Genomic DNA, 18572 nt, shown 5'->3' with positions numbered 1-18572 from the left:
TCGACCATGAGAAACTAGCCATTGTTTTGCACTCAGAAAGCAGTCAATAAGTAATTATTTGTTAAGATAATAAACAATGGTCAAAAGTGCTAAAATGAAATTTAATATGCAAGCAGCAGAATGTAAATATCCTCACAAAAAACTGTATAATCAAACTTGACAAATGAACACCAGCTCAGGAAGCATCATGCAGCGTGGTCTAACGTGACTTTCGAGGTTTACTGACCACCAGAGGCTTCTGTGTGATCTGGTGTGCCAAAGGACGAAGAGCCCTAGGGAGATGGGTTAGAGGGCACTGACTAGGGAGAAAAAACTGTTCAACTGGCACAGTTTACGGCATTTCATTGGCCTCTAAGATCACAACCAAGCCCTTGAAAGTTGTAAGACCCAGGTGAAAAATAAATTGTGCACCTCATGAGGGGTGTTATTAGTACAACTCTGGTCTCCAGGGAGAAGGTGGGGGACTTCAACGTGAGCAAGGTACAGTCTGAGCCTTTCAGTTTTCACAAGGTGAGTGTGCTATTCAACCAGAACCCTTGTAGGAACAGGAGTATTTTGGAGAGTAGGAGTAGGTAATTGTTTCAGAAATTAGGATTCTGAGGTACTCTGCAGCTCTGGATAAAACCTGGGAAATGAACAGTAGCACCTGCTGACCGTCAGCTGACCAGGTGGGCACCACAGCACCTGGTACAAAGGTAGAAATGGCATGAGCCTGCACAATGAAGGCCAGGGTGACACCTGTAGGTACCTCTCTTGTCAAAGAAGAAAGTGGGACTGAGAGTAGCAGTTGCTCATGTGAGAAAAAATGAGAAAGGATGTGAGGTTAGCCAAACAAAAAGGAAAAGTGGAGGGAATCAGCAGAGCACCATGTTTGAGAGTTTGGCATGGGTATCAGGCTACCTGGGTTCAAGTCCCAGCTCTGCCACTTATTAATATGTCACATTGGACAAGTTTTCAAGCCTCCTTAATCCACATGTTCTTCATCTGTAAAATGAAAATGCTCCTTCAGGGGGTCCCTGAAAGGACTAAATGATCCAATGCAGGTAAAGTGTCTAATATAGTACCTAACTTGCCATGTTAGGCCTTAAATCCTCGATAGAGATAACCATCATTAACTTCGGTCATTTGCAAAGATCAAATGTATGGAGTCCAAAAGGTAAGGAAAGGAGCATGTTATTAAATGCTTTTCTTGGTGGCTCATGTTAAGCATGAGGGAGGTAAGAGTGACCATTACAAGTATTTTATGAATGAGGCTACAAAAGCTGTGTGAGGTTAAATGGTTTACTAATGCAAATTGTGGGGCCAGGATCAAACCAACCTTGCCCGGCACTTAGCCTGTGCTCCTTCTATCACATTTTGTTGATAACGAGGGCCAGATTGAGATATGTAGAGAGCCAGCCCACTAAAAAGATACCAACACTTCATTACAAATAAGAACAAGAGAACTGGAGGTATAATTTAGACAGAGTGGTAGCCTAGCATGCAGGAGAATCTGGGTTCCATCCCCAGTACTGCCATCAACCAACCAATCAATAAAAATATAAAAGAATAACAATGAAAAACCATAAATTAAGTGTAAGAAAAGCCAACAGCGATTTCTTTTTCACAGATGGCTATAATGTTTTTTTAAACATCAAATATTTTTCACACAACTGGTGTAATGTTCCTGATAAGCACATACAGGCTTATCTAGTATCAAAGACAAACCATTGTTAGGAGATTGAGTCTTGGGATGTCCTCCCTTGACCTCCCTACCCTCTAATGAGGCCTGCCCTGGCTTGACCAGGAAATTGTGCAGTACCTAGGAGACACTGAATGCATGCCTTAATAATAGAGTATGTCTGTTAATAGTATTGGTGGTGTCCATGTAAACAATGGCAACCACTTCTCACACACATGTCAGGCACTTTATGAACCACTCTCATTTAATTCTTTAATGACCTTAAAGAATTAAGTCATTTGCTAACCATAAAGAATTTAGTGACCTTAAATCAGTAAAGAAACCGACTCTGGAAAGTGAAGTTACATCCCAAAGGATATGCATCCGAAAGGATGCCCAGACTGGTACATCTCTGGTTCCTAAACTCTTCCACTACACAGAATTCTTCAGTGTCACTGGTGAGTGAGAGACAGTGTGGTGACTGGGATAAATATGTCAGGGACCTTTCCACTACACTTCCTTCCTTCTCAGATGGTCAGCCCAAAGGCTGCCTTTTAACAAGGGAATGATGGGAGCCCCGCAACCTCTCTTACAAACAACTCACCTCAAATGCATTTTCTATTTTACAGGGTCATGTTTAGAATTTACAAAGAACTGGATGGCTATAAGAAAGAGGCAGGAGAGTTACAAAAATTATATTTTTCTGCATTTGTGAAATTTTTTGAGACAGGGTCTGTATGGAGTCCAGGCTGGCCTCAAACTCATGATCCTCCTGCCTCAGCCTCCTGAGTGCTGGGATTACAGGTTTGTACTACCACTCCTGGTTTTGGGGCGATTTTGGGTTTTTTTTTGGTTTTTAGTGAATATTCCTGTGGTCTCAGGAATAATACCTTCAAGGAAAACCATAAAACACCCTTCTCTGCCACACAATGTGAATGTTATCTTGGTATAGGGCAGTAGGGAGGAGCAAAACCAGAGCATGAAACACAGTCCTGGTGAAACACTTGCTAGCTGCATGTGACTGCACACAAGTTTAGTACCTGGATATAGTGATAAAGTCTAACTCCAGTTTTACTTGTGTAAAACAGACAATGTACGTGAAGTTATTTGGTCACAAGAGGGGTTCAGAAGATGTTATCATTGTCTATTTAATGCTGTTGCCTTAATTTCAACATATTGCATGTTAAGCCAGCTAAGATTTTATTGAATTCATTTAAAATTTGATAATATGGTGCTCTTTGGTGAAGATTATGGCCTTTTTAACAGAGGCAGTTGAAAAAAAATCCCACTAAGCAGGATTAAACTAATAAACAGCCCATTTTATCCAAAATAACCAACTTTCACCCTGTGAAATGTGAAGGGGGCAGAAAACCTCTTTGATGGTAGTAGTGGGATATTGGTGGCATGTTAGCACACTGTGTAGACTATAACCTCTATTTACTCCTCCACAATTCATCTCTTTGCTCATTTAAAAAGCCCTTAAGGACGGGCGTTGGTGGCTAACACCTGTAATTCCAGCTACTCAGGAGGGAAAGATCAGGAGGATCACGGTTCTAGGCCAGCCTGGACAAATAGTTCCCAAGACCCTATCTTGAAAAAACCCAACACAAAAAAAGAATTGATGGAGTGGTGCAAGTGGTAAAGTGCCTGCCTAGGAAGCGTGAGGCCCTGAGTTCAAACTCCAGTACCACCAAAAAAGAAAAACCCTTAAGGAACACCCTTTATATTCAGGAATCTGAGTTTAGTACTTGAGATTGCTAACAGTACCTGAACACAGTATAACCACATAAGAGGAAAAGATGCTGGAAGTAGCAAAAAAGTATTGGCTGACTCAGGAAAGCTGTCACAATGTGGAAATTCTTGCTAGGATAGTCTCAGCCACTAACAACAAAAGATAAACAACTCTATGAAGGTTCTGGTGCCAGGTCAGGTATCCAATTCAACCCAAGAAGGTTTAAGTCACCCAGATAAAGAGCGAAGGGTTTTAATTTTCAGTGATATGTAAGATCAGCAGTAGGGCAAATCGTAATTAAGGAAGAGTTAAGCCTTTGTGAGAAAGGTATCAAAATGTACCTTAGTATTAATGTCTTTAAACGAAATGTTTTCTTTATCAGTCAATATTTCATTTTTTATAAAGAATATATATTTTATATATTCATATATGTTTATAAATGTTTGTTTATGTATAAGTCTGCATTTAGGTATAACCCTCACCTATACAAATCTATGCATCATATCTGGACAGTTTGAAGAGTTATCCTAACTTCATGCCACACAAGTGCCACTCACACCAGGAAATAGGCCCTAACGGCCCTCCTGGAAGTCCCCTATGTCCCATCCTTATTGCTCCCTCCACCTCGTCCCCAGAGCTAATAACCATTATGCTGCCTTCTAACACCAGAAGGCAGAACATTTGCGTTTTTGAACCTTTATATACATCATACACAATGTAGTCTTTTGTGCTGACACGTGCTATCATGTCTCTCAAAGCACCAGTCTCATACTCTTCTGATTAAGGGTAAATTGGTGAATAACTTTGGAAAACTGAATGGCACTATCTACTAAAAACTACTTGTTGACTTTTTGGACATGATTTTAAATGGAATGCTTATTTAATATATTAGAAAAAAGATTCTTTTTTTTTTGTGGTACTGGGGCTTGAACTCAAGGCCCACACTTTGAGCCACTCCACCAGCCCTCTTTTTGTTGGGAATTTTTGAGATAGGGTCTCACGATCTATTTGCATGGGCTGTCTTCGACCCACTATCCTCCTGATCTCTGCCTCCTGAGTAGCTAGGATTACAGGCACAAATCACTAGCACCTGGCTGTTTCTTATTTTTTGAAAGGCTGCCACATAAAGTAGGAAGAGGAACATTAATAAAGATAAAAAGTTACAATTAGTGAAATAGGAAAACAAATCAGAGAAAATATAAAACAAAAAGCTGGTCTTGCAAACTTCATTGCCCAGGCTGGCCTCAAACAGCTGTCCTGAACTCTTAGGATTATAGGCATGAGCCACAGTCCCCAGGTTTAAATGCATTTTTAATTTGTAATATTCTCAACTCATTATTGCAATGTAACCCCATCATAAATCAAGGGCCATTTGTATTGGAATGATACAGATTAGCAAATTCAGTAGTGGATTCACACACATATGGATACTTGATTTGTGACAATGACGGCACTAGAGAGAAGTGGAGCAAAGGCAATGTTTTCAATGAATGATTTTGAGTCTACTGGACAGTCACATGGAAAAATTGAATCTTGTTGAGAAGGTGAATATCACCGATGTATTCTCTATACAAGAATAAATACAAATTTTTTAAACCTGTTGAAACCACCATAAGAAAGGGACTAAGATAGAAAGGAGAAAAATAGAGGGGATGAACCAATTCAGGTTATAATACATATACACATGGAAATGTCACAGGGAAACTCTCTGTGTAAGCTATCTTAAAGAAACAGAAATGTCATTTTTTTTCTTTTATAAAATTGGAAAACACTAGGGTGGAACAGGTCCTGCCTGGGGCTGGGAGGGAGGCTGATACCAGTGGAGGGGAGAAAGGTGGGGAAAGGTCATGGGGGGGTGAATGCTGCAAATACTGTGTACACATATTTGAAGATGGAAAAATGAGACCTGTTAAAACTATTCCATGAGTGGGGGGGGGAGGGGACAAAGGAGAATGGTGGGAGAGGTGAATTCAAGTATGATATATTTGATGTGTTATAAGAACTTTTGTAAATGCCACAATGTACCTCCACCCAGCACAACAATTTTAAAAAAAGAAAAATTGAGTCTTGATGTTTATCACAGATCATAAAATTATTTCCAGATTATAAACGTGAAAAGTAAAAACAACAAAACTTCCACAGGATAACCTATAAGAAAATCTTCAGTGACCTTGGGATAGGCAAAAACTTCTTAAACAGATTACAAAAAACTCCAAGTATAAAGGAAAAGATTGGGAGATTATTAAAATTAAGAACTTTTGTTCATTGAAAAATATTATTAGGTGAATCTAAAAACAAGGCATAGAAGAGATTTTGTAATATACAGCCAATTTGCAACCTGAATATATGAAGAATTCCTACAACTCAGAACAAAAAAGAGATACCCAATTAAAAAATGGACAAATGACAAAATGTATATTTTTATGATATAGAAAGTGGGAAAGGTTGCTAATGCCTTTTCTAAGCAAACATACATATAACAAGTTTTCTTATTTTAGGCCTTGTGACCACTACTGGAGGCCACACACCCACACTGGAGGAACATGATAGAGACAAAGAGCTTCTAGAACTATTTAAAGTTATGACATGATATCTTTGGTCGCAGACTAAGTTAAAATAAATGTGTTCTTCCAAGTCAGGGGGATTTATGGGAAACAGAGCAAACAATTTGCTTCAGAGAAGACAGCTGCTGGTCTGATTCATTCAGTGTCATAATTAAAGTAGCATCTATAATAAATATTTCAGAGAAATGGCCACACAGAAGAGGAAAGGGAACACTTCCTACAACTGATGGAGACTAACCATCCATGCTCCACTGGCCTGTTTCCCTTTACCTCAGACTGCTGTGTAAAAAGAGGACATTTAACACTTCAGCAGAAGCTTTGTTGGAAGGAGATATCTACTCAGGTTAACCATTGACAGTGTGGCTCAGTCACGCCCTTTTCCTGTATCCCAGAATGACATTTCAGCAATAGGTAGACTACTGATGAATGAGACTTCTCACTGGGGACTGTCAACTGACTGTGGGTTGGCCACTATTTCTCCACTTTAAAAATGAGGAAACAGAGGCCGGAGGAGTTAAATATTTAAGATGAAGAGAACATAATAAGTAGAAGACAAGGGTTCTAACTGTGAAGTTTTCTGGGACCAAGCCCTTTCCATGTTGAGAGATCAGAGGTTTAATGGTGAAATGGTAAAAGGTGAATGGATTGTGGTAAGATCAAAATCACGTACCTGAAATACCAAAACCAATGATAAGCACAATTGCTCCAGCCAGAATAATGGTGATGTTAATAACGCTATGGAAAGAGACAGAGAAACAGGCAATTACTTCTTCATTCCATTTCACATGCTGTTTTGCGACCTGGTACATGTCTGTCATGGATATGATGTGCTACTAAGTCATGTATGTCAACCTTTTCTTCCAGATAGAAAGGAATCTCAGCAACCCCAGCCTCCCCACTCCAGCACTCCCCTGCCCCAGCCCAGGGATGGGTTAAAGGAGAGACCCTTTTATCTGACACTGTTATCTTCATTTCCTGTTTCCAGCTCAGAGAGGACCATGTGCAAAGACTGTTGAGGTAAGACTGACAGTAACCTCTCAGTGATGCCAGGAGCCACCGGGCGGAACTGGCCTCATGCTCAGCCTACCCTGAACGTTACTGCCCTGTCTCTTCTATGATTTGTGTGTCTTGTCTCTTTCTGTAGACGATGAACTCCACTAGGGGAATGGTCCTGTCTTCTCTACTTTGTACCCACTTGTACCTCGTCCATTGCACCCCCATCTATTGTTAGTGGGGTTTGCTCTCTCTCTTATTTAAGAAGCAGTCTGGGGTATAACCCAATGATAGGATGCTTGCTTAGCATGCACCAAGGCCTGGGCATGAACCCCAGCATTGCAGGAAAAGAAAGACTAGCATTTTTCACGATAGAAAGCTAAGAAAATGTAAATAAAACTAGGACAGTAAAAATCACCTGTAATTTCATCTCAGACACAACCACTGTTAACTTTTTGTTATGTATCCTAGCAGTTTTGGTTTTTCATTTTTTTGTGATACTAGGGTTTGAACTCAGGGCCTACACCTTAACCCACTACAACTGTCCTTTTTTCGTGAAGGGTTTTTTTTTGAGATAGGATCTTGCAAGCTATTTGCCAAGACTGGCTTCGAACCTGATTTCTGTGTCCTGAGTAGCTAGGATTACAGGTGTGAGCCACAGATGTCCATTTTTTTTTTCTGACAGTTTTTAATGAACAGATTAATAAGTTACACTTGAGACATCTACTGAGTGCTTGAGTCATATGGTAGACATGTTGTCCCAAGCGTCACCTATACCATTCATCCATTCAATAACCTTTTGAGGTAAACAAATTTATAACCTCCATCTAATAGAGGGGGAAGTGACAGAGAGACATCTTCCCTAAAGCCGCACAGTTAGCAAGTGACAGAGCTGAGATTAGAATCTGTCTCCCAAATCTGCACTCAACAACACCCTACACTGACCCTGAGGGTAGGACTCACAGATGGGTGTGTTCCTCTTCTCTGCCTGAGGGAAACCAGTGCTCCAGATGGGGACAAGATCAAGCTTGTGGGGGTGACTTAGGCAGAGCAGAAGGCTCAGGTCACAGGGTGTGTTGGAAGAGCCATTCCTGGGAAGCTCACCCACTGCTGCCTGCCTGTGGCATGTGTCATCAGGAAGGTGTCCTGGGCCAGCCGCTCTATGCTGCTGGGCAGTTTCCACACTCCCAAAACCCACGCTGAAGTTACTCAACAGGCAAGACAAAGGAAGGCACAGGGAGACAAAGAATGATGCTACAGAGAGAAAAAGGAAGCGTGGGGCATTTTACTTTCTTCCCTGAATAGGCTCGTTGTACCCACCTCCCCTTGGCTGGAGGATGGGCCCTCCAGAGAGAAACAGCAGACTATCAAGAAAAACCTTGCATAAACAGTTCTCCTGGAGAAATGACCCAAACAATGTATGCACATATGAATAAAATAAAAATTTTTAAAAAATAAAAAAACAAAACAAACAAACAAAAACCAGTTCTTCTGGAGGTCAAGCCCTCATGAGGACAGCCACAGGCCAGCAAGCAAAGCTCTTCATAATAGGCCATGTGTTAAATTGCTTCCAAAAGGTGAGCACATTTGAACACTTCCCCTTTGTTTCCATCTCGGTGCAATCTCACAACTTACTGGCCCAGGTGCATGAGGACGGCTAGACAAACTCATGGCACCAGGCAATGTGTGGCTCTCCTTGACTGCTGAGACAGACAGACAGCTGACTTGCATGTGTGACACAGAAATTTCACTTACTTTGGGTAAATTACTTCCTCTCTCTGAGACTGGGCTCTTTATCCATAAAGTGTGGAGAGGAGGAATTCCTGCTTTATCTACTAGAAAAGTGTTATGGTGGCATGTACTCACCACTGCCCATTCTTATGTTGAAGTCCTCACCCCTCGAATCACAGTGAGTGACTTTACTTGTAAATAGGGTCATTGCACATATAATTAGGTAAGATGAGGCAAAAGTGGAGTAGAGTAGAATAGGTCCCTAAACTGATAAGATGGTGTCCTTATAAAAAGGGGGTAACTTACCTGAGCATCATGGTGTCCTCCTGTAATCCTAGCTATTTAAAAGGCTGAGGCAGAAGGATCTCTTTTGTCTGGGTGTTCAAGGACAGTGTGGTCAATGTAGTGAGACTGTCTCAAAAAAACCAAAAGGTGGGAGGAATTTGGACACAGACACACGTGCATACAGGGAGAACACCAGGAGAAGATGAAAGCAGAGATCTAGAAGCAAGGGAGAACTAAAGATTACCAGCAAGTCACCAACCAGATGCTGCAGAGAAGGATAGGGCAGATCTGCTCACACAATTTTTGGAAGGGAAGTAATCCCACAGACAATACACATCTGTTGCTTAAGCCTCCCAGTTTGTATCACTTTGTTTTGACTTCCCTTGCAAACTAATACAAAAGGATTATTTAGAACTCAAATTAAACAACATTATATAATCCATAAAGGGCTAACCATGTGCCATTTTCACTGTAAGTAATTTTTACCTGTAGCTATTTACTGTAACTTCATTATTAAAATTTTATTTTATTCTTTTTTTTTTGGTGGCATTGGGGTTTGAACTCAGGGCATCATGCTTGCTGGACAGACAGGTACTCTACCATTTGAGCTATTCTGCCAGCCCTGTTTTTTGTGTTGGGTACTTTCAAGATAGGGTCTTGTGAGCTACTTGCCCAGGCTGGCTTCGAACCATGATCCTCCTGATCTCTGCCTCCTGAGTAGCTAGGATTACAGGCGTGACCCACCAGCACCCGGCTTATTTTATTCCTTCTTAATGTTTTAGAAGGGTGCTGGACAGCAGGAATTGAATAGATTCCTGGACACCCACCAAAAGAAAGAGGACAATGGAGGTTGTGTGTTGCAAAACAGTTGACACCAGGCCCACACATTCCCTTTGCCATCAACACAGAACCTTGCCCTGTGTCAGCAAGTATCTAAACAGGAGTCACCTGGAGATTTGCTCTTGAACTTGTATTCTGTTGGGAAACATTTCAGCCTCCAGAGTCTTGGAAAGAGACTCAGGAATTGTCAGAGCAGCCAAATTAAAAATTCCAATCTGTTACTTATTAATTTTTTAAAAATATGAACAAAATATTTAATATAAGGTGTTCTTATATTGCTTTCTGGCTCTTACTTTCCCAGAATAATTTCTGGGAAATAACTGTGCTTTAGGAAATTTTTAATGCAAAACTACATCTCTTAAACTAATGCATTGGAACTAACAGTGCACTTTTGGGAGATACACCTTACAAAAGGGCCTCTGCACACTCTGCCTGAGAAAGAAACACAAAGAAGAGGTGTTATTTCTGCCACATTGGGCAGTGTCAGAACAGGGAAACACACTTTGGTGCCCTGAACTGGGAAGTGTTTGTAGAGGCTGTAGAACTCAAAGCCTCCCAGGTGAGGAGCCAGTTTTGCAGCTGCAATTCTGCCAAACACAGCCCTCTGCCCAAGGATGATCTTGTTCAGTTCCTTTTTGTGCCTTTGCATACACTGCCAGTGCCACTGCCTTCTGCCGCCACACAAGAAAGGGAACAGGGCTTATGGAGAAAAAAATAGAGTGACCACTCAAAAAGTAGGCAATTTTGTAATTGGGCCACCAATAGTCAATAATTGGTGCTGTGGTAGGCAACGTAGAAGTCAAGACAGGCAGCTAGTAAGACCAGAAGCTGCACTGAAAAATATTAAAAACACACAACTTAATAAGATGGACACTCTGACTTTGGGTGTTGTGTAGAGTTGCCATGAAGGTGGGCACAGAGGAAGTGCTGCCTGAGACATGCAAAGCCAGATGTGCTTCTCTGGAGAGGGAGCCCCAACTGCAGATGTTCATTTAAAATTAAAAAAAAAAAAAACTTAGAGCCACGCTAAGCATTTTCCACTAAAGGTCTTCTTCTCTGCTCTTGCAGCTCCTCTTGCCTTGGAAAAACTCTTCACGAACTAACACAGACTCCTACATTATACTGTCATCATTCCCCTAGCTTCTGATTACAAATGAGCTAAGTGATGTTCTGGAAACACACTTTACAAAAGACAGACTGTACCCTGCATCAAGATGGAGACACTGATCTCTTAAGGACAAACATTTCATTGTATCAGAGTTAGAAAATAATAACTGGATGTAGTGGTGCATGACTGTAATCCTAGCTACTTGGGAGGCAGAGGCAGGAGGATCAGAAGTCTGAGGCCACCCTACAGAAAGGTAGTAGGAGACTTTGCCTCAAAAACAAAAGGGCTAGGGGTGTAGTTCAAGTGGTAGAGAACTTGCCTAGCATTTGCAACACCCTGGGTTAAACCCCACAGTACTAGCAAACAAACAATCAACAGCAAATCCTACCCTCTCCTCCTTTTTTTGCAAGGTATATAGAACTCATGATCTTCCTGCCTCAGCTTTCCAAGAACTGGGATTACAGACACTCTCCACCATACCTGGCTTATGATCATCCCATTTATTGGGCATGTTCTGTGTATCAGTGCTCTACATACAGTATCTTGTTCAATCTTCACAAAAACTCTCCAAGGTAAATAGTACTATTACTATCTCCTCCGTGTGAGGAAACTGTGGCTTAGCTTAAGTAACAGCTGAAGCTCTCTCAGCCATGGGAGAGTTAGGTTTGAAGCCTAGGGAGTCTGACTTAGGGGCCTTGCATTCTTAACTCCGTGTGGGAAGTCTAGAAAAAGCCCCAGATGGCAGGTGGCCAGATGTTTGGAAGGCTCCTCTCCTCCCACATTTAGCTCCTTTTCTGAAAACATGGGCTTTTAAAGTCTGCTGCACAGTGTGTAGAGCGTTCAGTCTGGAAAACATAAAATGTTCTTTGTTTTAATCAAATATGAGTGGTTTCTATGTTGTCAAGTTTCTTTTTCCATTCCAAATACTTACAGAGACTATAATCCTTATAGGTCATTAGTGTAACTCTGCTTGCATAAGTGGATGAGTGCTTAAAACTCTGAAAGCTAGGTTAGTTAGCAAACACGATTAATCTGAACAAATTCTACTTTTCAATGAAAAGTATCAAGAAGAATAATGAAAAATGAAAAACATACCACTTTGTTCATAAACTAAAACATGGTTAGGTTTAATAAGAGGGCTGAAGCTGGGTGCCGGGGGCTCAGGCCTGTAATCATAGCTACTCAGGAGGCAGAGATCAGGAGGATTGTGGTTTGCAGCTAGCCTGGCCAAGTAGTTTAAGAGACCCTGTCTTGAAAAACCCTTCACAAAAATAGGGCTGGTAGATTGGTTCAAGGTGAAGGTCCTGAGTTCAAGCCCCAGTACTGCAAAAAAAAAAAAAAAGACTCACATTGAAGACATTTATTTTAATCTATCCAAAAATTTTTGTTTTCTCCCATTTAAGAGGAAAAAGGAATTATAGTCATTCCCTCACATATGAAGGTTCTACTTCCTTGGATTCATCCAGCTGTGGGTCAGATATTTTCAGAAAAAAATTGTGCCTGTAATGAACATGTACAGATTTTTTTGTCATTACTCCTTTAATAACACAGCTTAACAATTATCTACATAACATTGGCATTGTATTAGGTAGTATAAGCAATCCAGAGATGTTTTACAGTCCACTGAAGGATGTGTGTATGTCATGTGTAAGCCATGCACCATTTTGTATAAGGGACTTGAGGGTCAGCAGGTTTTGGTGTCTGGGGGGGTGGGTGGAGTGGTGTTCTGGAACCAATCCTTCTTCGATACCATGGGACAAACTATGTGGGACAAAGCATTGGGCTTTGTTCTCTCACAGTGCTTCAAGGGCAGTGGATGACCAGGCTTTGTGTTTTGGAAAATGATTTTAGGGAATGGTGTATGAGACTTGGCTGTTGTTGACTATTAATCAAGACATCCTTTTCTGCTGTCCCCAAGAGTCATGACACAACTATCGTGGAGTTCTCCAAAGCACAGACCACAGGTTACATCATGACCAGGGTCCCAATAGCTCGAATTCAGGGAGACATGACTGGCAAATATATTTGGTCATGCATACCAAAACCACTGGAATGACTGATAGGTAGTGGTGGCCTAGAATACTGTGTTGCAAAAGACTGCTCCCAGAGAAGAGTGCCAGCACTAATTAGTGTCTTTTAAGTGAGCACATAGGCAGTATGGATGTCATCCCTGGGTCAGCCACAACACATGAAAGGAGGTTTTAACTGTTAACTAAATGCTTTCAGAATCTTAGGCTGACTTAATAGGAATGCAATGATAGCACAATGGCAGTGCCAGCTGACACTTCTCTCTGCCCATTTTTGGCCCACACTTTGTGAACATGATAACGGGTAGGTAAGACAGAATTTCCAACTTTGACACTATGGACTACTTAGGCTGGGTGGTTTGTTGCTGGGGCTGTCCTGTGCATTATAGGATGGTTACAGCATTACTGGCCTCTATTGTAGAGGCCAGTACTACCCCACCCTTGTGACAGCCAGAAGTGTTGCCAGACATGTGGCCCTGGTTGAAATACTGATGTAGGAAACATGAGACCAGTGTGGTGAGGTGATTGGAGCACACACCTTTTGAAAAACAGTTGAAGGAATGGGGGTAGCTTAATAAAGGAGACTAAATATAGCAATGGTTGGTTGTATATTCAAAAAGTATCATGGAGACCTATTCTCCTTTACTCCAGAAAAAAAAAAAAGGCTCTGAGTGAGCATTCTAGGAAGGTGGGTTTACATTTGGTATACAGAAGAACTTTCCAACAGAGCTCGCTCGTGCTGTCCTGAGATGGCTGAGTTCCCCATCACTGGAATATATATAAATATATATCCAAGCAGGGCTGGGGAACCATGGGGAGAGACATGGGTAACAAAAACTTTCAAACATCAGATGAAAGTTTGGGATAATTTTGAAAGTCCCTTTCAGACAACTGCTCTGGCCTTGCCTTTCTTACAGCTGTGTATTCTTAAAACCTGTGTTAATAAAATAACAATGATAGCTGATATTTACTGAATGTGTTGCCTCATTCTGCTTCATTTCAGCTCAAGATCTCTGTGAGATAAGTACTATTATTACTATTTTATAGATTAGGAAGCTGAGGTCTATTGTCAAGTAACTCTTTGAGGACTTGTCCTTGAAAATCAGACCAACAGCAGTATTTTAAATAAACCCAATCTTTTGTAAATCTTGGGATTCAAATCAACTACCAGGCTCATGGTTTGTACAGTTGTAACAAACAGAAGGATAGTATACACAGTTTTCCACATGTTGAAAAAATTCATTTTCCCCTCAGGTGTCTTTTGCCTGAGACTGTGGAAGAAATGCTGGACAGGGAGTATCAGGCAGAAAGTTCCAGAATATTAGTAAATAGATACTTTTCCCTAAACAATATTTGAGTTGGCAGCAAGGCCATCCTTTCTTATACGTGAGCCTGATCTATTTATAACTGTCCCCCTGATTGCCACGAAGCATGCATTAGCATTTCATCATCCTTGTCTGCTCCCTTTTCCACTGGTACAAGCAGAGCCGACAAAAGTCAACACAAGGTTACTCACTAGTCCTTTTCCTAATCAGACCTGTATTTCCTGTTCCTCCTTATTCTCACTGCAGAGAAAAGAAAACATTTCCAGAAGGTTTCTTCAACAGTATAACTGATCCTATTGTGTTTAATAACAGCAAACACACTTCGAACCTTTTATGGCCCTCCCATCAAGTGTTTGTATTGTTAAAAAAGTCAGATATCCCATAGCAGTCTGTGTGGTCTAAACTGAAACAGCCTTCTAATTGTAGGGTTCCAAACTGCAGGCTAGAGTTTCCAGGGGTGCTCATGTTTGCCAAGTGAGGTTTGGCTACGAATAAACACATCCTTCTGTCCACTCACAGTCCCACCCTACCTCGTCCAGCATCACCTCTCTCTCCTCACCTCATTCCTTTGGCCCAGGCATGGATAAAGACAGGAGCATTGCTCATGACCGTCTCCTCTCCCCTGATGACTCCTCAGAGAACCTGACATTTTTTTTTTCCTAACAAGACTTCATGGAACTCACATGATTGAATAGCACTGCCATTCATCCTATACCTTATCTACATTCAACCCTACCTTTACCACATGGCTATGGTGAGGGTCCAAATTGTGAGGTTTTTTTTTTAGAAAACCGTGCTTTCTAAAGTTTAATTGTTAACTGTTGTTTTTAAATCATAAAGTTAATTCTTATTTTTAATCATTTTTCACTACCTCCAAATTTAAATCATTCCTGATTGCTTATAAAGTTTAAACTGAGCCAAGAGTTTAAGACCATCTTAAAATGCCACACAATATTTTTCTAACCCTTCTCCCCTTTTGGAACCCCATGTTCCCACCAAACTGATTTGTCGGTTGTCTCTCGTTGCTCTCTGCCCAGAACAACTTCCACCTCTTCTTGGGTGACCTGCTTCAGACACCTTCCCTGAAGACTAGCCCAGAGCTATTCTCTCTTTCCTTAATGGATTTAAGAGAGTGGGGCAGAAGGTAGACCTCAGAAAGCTGGGCCTAGGGGAGGGGAGGAGGGCAAGGACCAGCACTGCAGTATGGGGCTGAAAATGGGAAAGGCCGGCAGGCTTCTTCTGGGGAGAGGGAGACTCCATTTAGCCTGCCCTCCCTATCAGTCACCGTGGCCACAGTCTCAGTGAACTGGGTCTCAAGAAGACAGACGATCTGACAGAACTAGTGATCTATAATTTAGATTAGCTTTGCAACACCCTAAAGCCACAATGACTCTTTTGACTTTTCATTCCTTTTCTTGCCTCAAGAAACCCAGGCCTGTCACTGAAAAGACTCAGAAAGTACTTAGGTTAGGTTGATTCTCAGAAAGCCTAGCCTGGATCAATTCGTCCATTGTTTATTCATTGATGAAGCACCTCTGTCACCCTCAGAGCTTTCCTGTCAAAGTCCATACACTTGACTTAGGTGGTCTTAGTCCTCTGTGTTCTGAAATGAGGCACAGTGTCATATCTATATGCTTTAAAGCTTCTATCAGTCACTGTTTCTATTTCAGTAATGCTAGAAAGTCTTCCCAGAGAAAACAGACAACTATATCCTGGAAATCAACAGGGAATATATTGTTCAGTCTTCCAAAAGTCCTACCCGAGTTCCATTTTACATCCTTACCTGCTGGGACTTTCAATCTCAGTTCCAGAGATGAGGCCTCATAAGGCTTATAGAACTGAGGTATGAAATTAGGCCGCCACATCCATCTTGTGAAGGCCTGGCCCACCTGAGCCAGTCGTCAGGAACAGCAAAACCTTAGGGGCTTCCCTGTACCTATGACAATCCTTGCCTGACCCTACCAAGAACAGTTCTGAAACCCCAGGCAGGGGGAGACACTACCTGTCCTAAGATTGACAGTCATCCTTGAATTGAACCCTTCTGTGGCGCCATCTCTCTGTAATAGGAACAAAGGATGAAAGGATGTTCCCTGGTCTTCTAGTTTAGTGTCTGTACTCTTCCTTTTTCCCAGATCTGGCCTTAACCCAGGGTCCATCCCATGACATCATATTCTGCCATTTGGTCTCTAGTCCTCTGGTCCTGCTTAACTTCTGGGGCACTGGTCTTAGCTCTCTCCTATAGATTCTCCCAGGTAGGGACTCCCAGACTGCCATGTTCTTCTGTACCTTGCCCTGTTTCCATTCCTAACTCTTGAGGTCATCCTGGTCCACTGCAGCCCAGACCCTGGCACTGACTAGAAATGAGGTATAGATCTATTATGAAATTCAAATTTTCTGTTTTATTTTCTGATTAAGATTTCTATATACTCACACATTCAGGGCTGGAGACATGGCTGAAGTGGTAGAGCATCTGCCTAGCAAGTGGGAGGTCTTGAGTTCAAACCCCAGTACCATGAAAAAAAAAAAGATTTCTACACATTCAAATGCCCTTACCTTTTTTTTTTTTTTTTAAAGAAAAGGGATATGATTTAAATATAAATGTAAAATGTTGAATAGAGCCTAGGAAGCAAAGAATGCATATTAATCCTACAAGTTCAAAAAGCTTGAATACATACAAACTCAAGAAGAGTTTATATACATTTGTGAATTCTTTTATTCCATTTATTTCCCCATTTCTGGCTCCCTGCCTGCAGGCCAATCCATTCTATACTATTTTGGGTCCCTAAATATACCACACTGTTTCTTACCTCTGTGTCTTTGTTCATGCTATTTTTTTGGTTCTCAGAATATGGTAGGAACTTAATAATGTTTTTTAAATAAATGTCCCACCATACAGACTGCCCCCTTCGGAGTATCTAGCACATAGTATCTAAAATACACTGAATAAATAAATATTCATACAGCACTCCTAAGAGACATGAACACATTCTTAACTTGAGGGCCATTTGTGGCACAAATGATCATTTATCTTCCTCCATAAAGAAAAATAGTATTTAAAAAATTGTAGCATGTAAAATCTTGTTGATGCTATGCATTATAACAAAATGTCCTGGTGGGTGGGAAGTAAGTGAAAACTTGGCTGTGATCAAGAAGGGACCTTAGAGAAGAAACCCATAGCAGCTGTGCTTGAGTGCTTCTTGAACTTGAGTCTGCTTGGTCATTTCCCTTTACAAAGAGGTACAGAATAGGGTCTTCCACTAAAAGAAAAAGGAGCTGTGTAGGGGGTGAAGAGTTAAGTTTCCAACAACAATGCTAACTAAATAGCCTGAAAAAAAAGCAACACAACAGTCTTATTTAAAAGTACTTTAAATGCTGAATTTAAACCAGACACAATAAAACCACACATATACATATTTTTGAATATTTCGTTTTGCTGGCTAAAAAATAAAGAAGACTTACTAAAAATGAACCAAAAACATGAACTCAAATAGATGAGAGAGTGCTGAACACAGTGGCTATCTATGTAGCCCAGAAATGTCTGTCTTAACAGTCATGCAGAATATTGGAGACAAAGCCACAAGAGCTGAGGATTTACATAAGCGAGGATCCCCTTCTCCCAAAAAGCAGCAACCCCATTTAGTTTTGGTTCTGGGTGAAGAAAAAACACTCCTGGAGAGATTATATGTGTACAAGGCAGAGATTATGCATTTGCCATGCCTCCGGACCCAAAGTATCCTAAACCAAGAACTAACTTTAAAAGCCTCCTCACTGGTAATGTTCCAGTGCTTAATACAGGCCAAATCAAATGTTCTCTGAAGAAATGCACTTTTAGACCAAGCTTCAAGGAATTTCAAGTGTTAAAATTCCCTAAAATAAGAGCTTATAATAATAATAAATCCACAAAGAAAACACTCCCATGAACAGGAGTAGATATAACAAGAGGCAGATTTGGAAAAGACTTCAGATATTGAAATGATTAGATACAGAATATAAAATTAACCTTTTCAATATTCTATTAAAATAAATCAATAAAGAAATGGGAAAGTCCAAATAAGAAACAAAAGCTTAAAAATTTGACCAGATAGAATTGAGGAACCAAACAGGACATGTAAAAGTGAAATGTAATTGGAATTTAAAATTCACTGGACAGGTTAAGTAGTAGATTGGCTATGTCAAGAAGAGAATTATTTAAACAGAAGTTAGTGTTGAAGAAATCACACATGGTACAGCACAGAAGAACAAAGATATTAAAAATATGAAGTGATGATGAGATACTTGAAGATTATAATGAGAAGTATACATTATAT

General features: G+C 40.8%; 1 protein-coding gene across 3 annotated transcripts in view; it reads right to left on the bottom strand.

Moving 5' to 3' along the window:
* The window catches only part of Vtcn1 (V-set domain containing T cell activation inhibitor 1), a 65166-nt gene that overhangs the window by 16683 nt on the left and 29911 nt on the right, over nt 1-18572 (bottom strand). For 2 of the 3 annotated variants that reach the window (XR_012439890.1, XM_074050669.1), the window contains exon 2: nt 6627-6691. Coding sequence is in view for 2 of the 3 variants with exons in the window: in XM_074050669.1 (XP_073906770.1) it covers nt 6627-6691 (65 nt within the window). In the remaining variant the exon portion in view is untranslated. Of the gene's footprint in view, nt 1-6626; nt 6692-8986; nt 10281-18572 lie in introns of those variants that run through there. The other variant, XM_074050670.1, reaches the window with a different exon arrangement.

Source organism: Castor canadensis, chromosome 12 (genome assembly GCF_047511655.1).
Source record: "Castor canadensis chromosome 12, mCasCan1.hap1v2, whole genome shotgun sequence".
Taxonomy (NCBI): domain Eukaryota; kingdom Metazoa; phylum Chordata; class Mammalia; order Rodentia; family Castoridae; genus Castor; species Castor canadensis.
The sequence above is the reverse complement of the archived record's forward strand: the minus strand, read 5'-3'. Positions and strand labels throughout refer to the sequence as shown.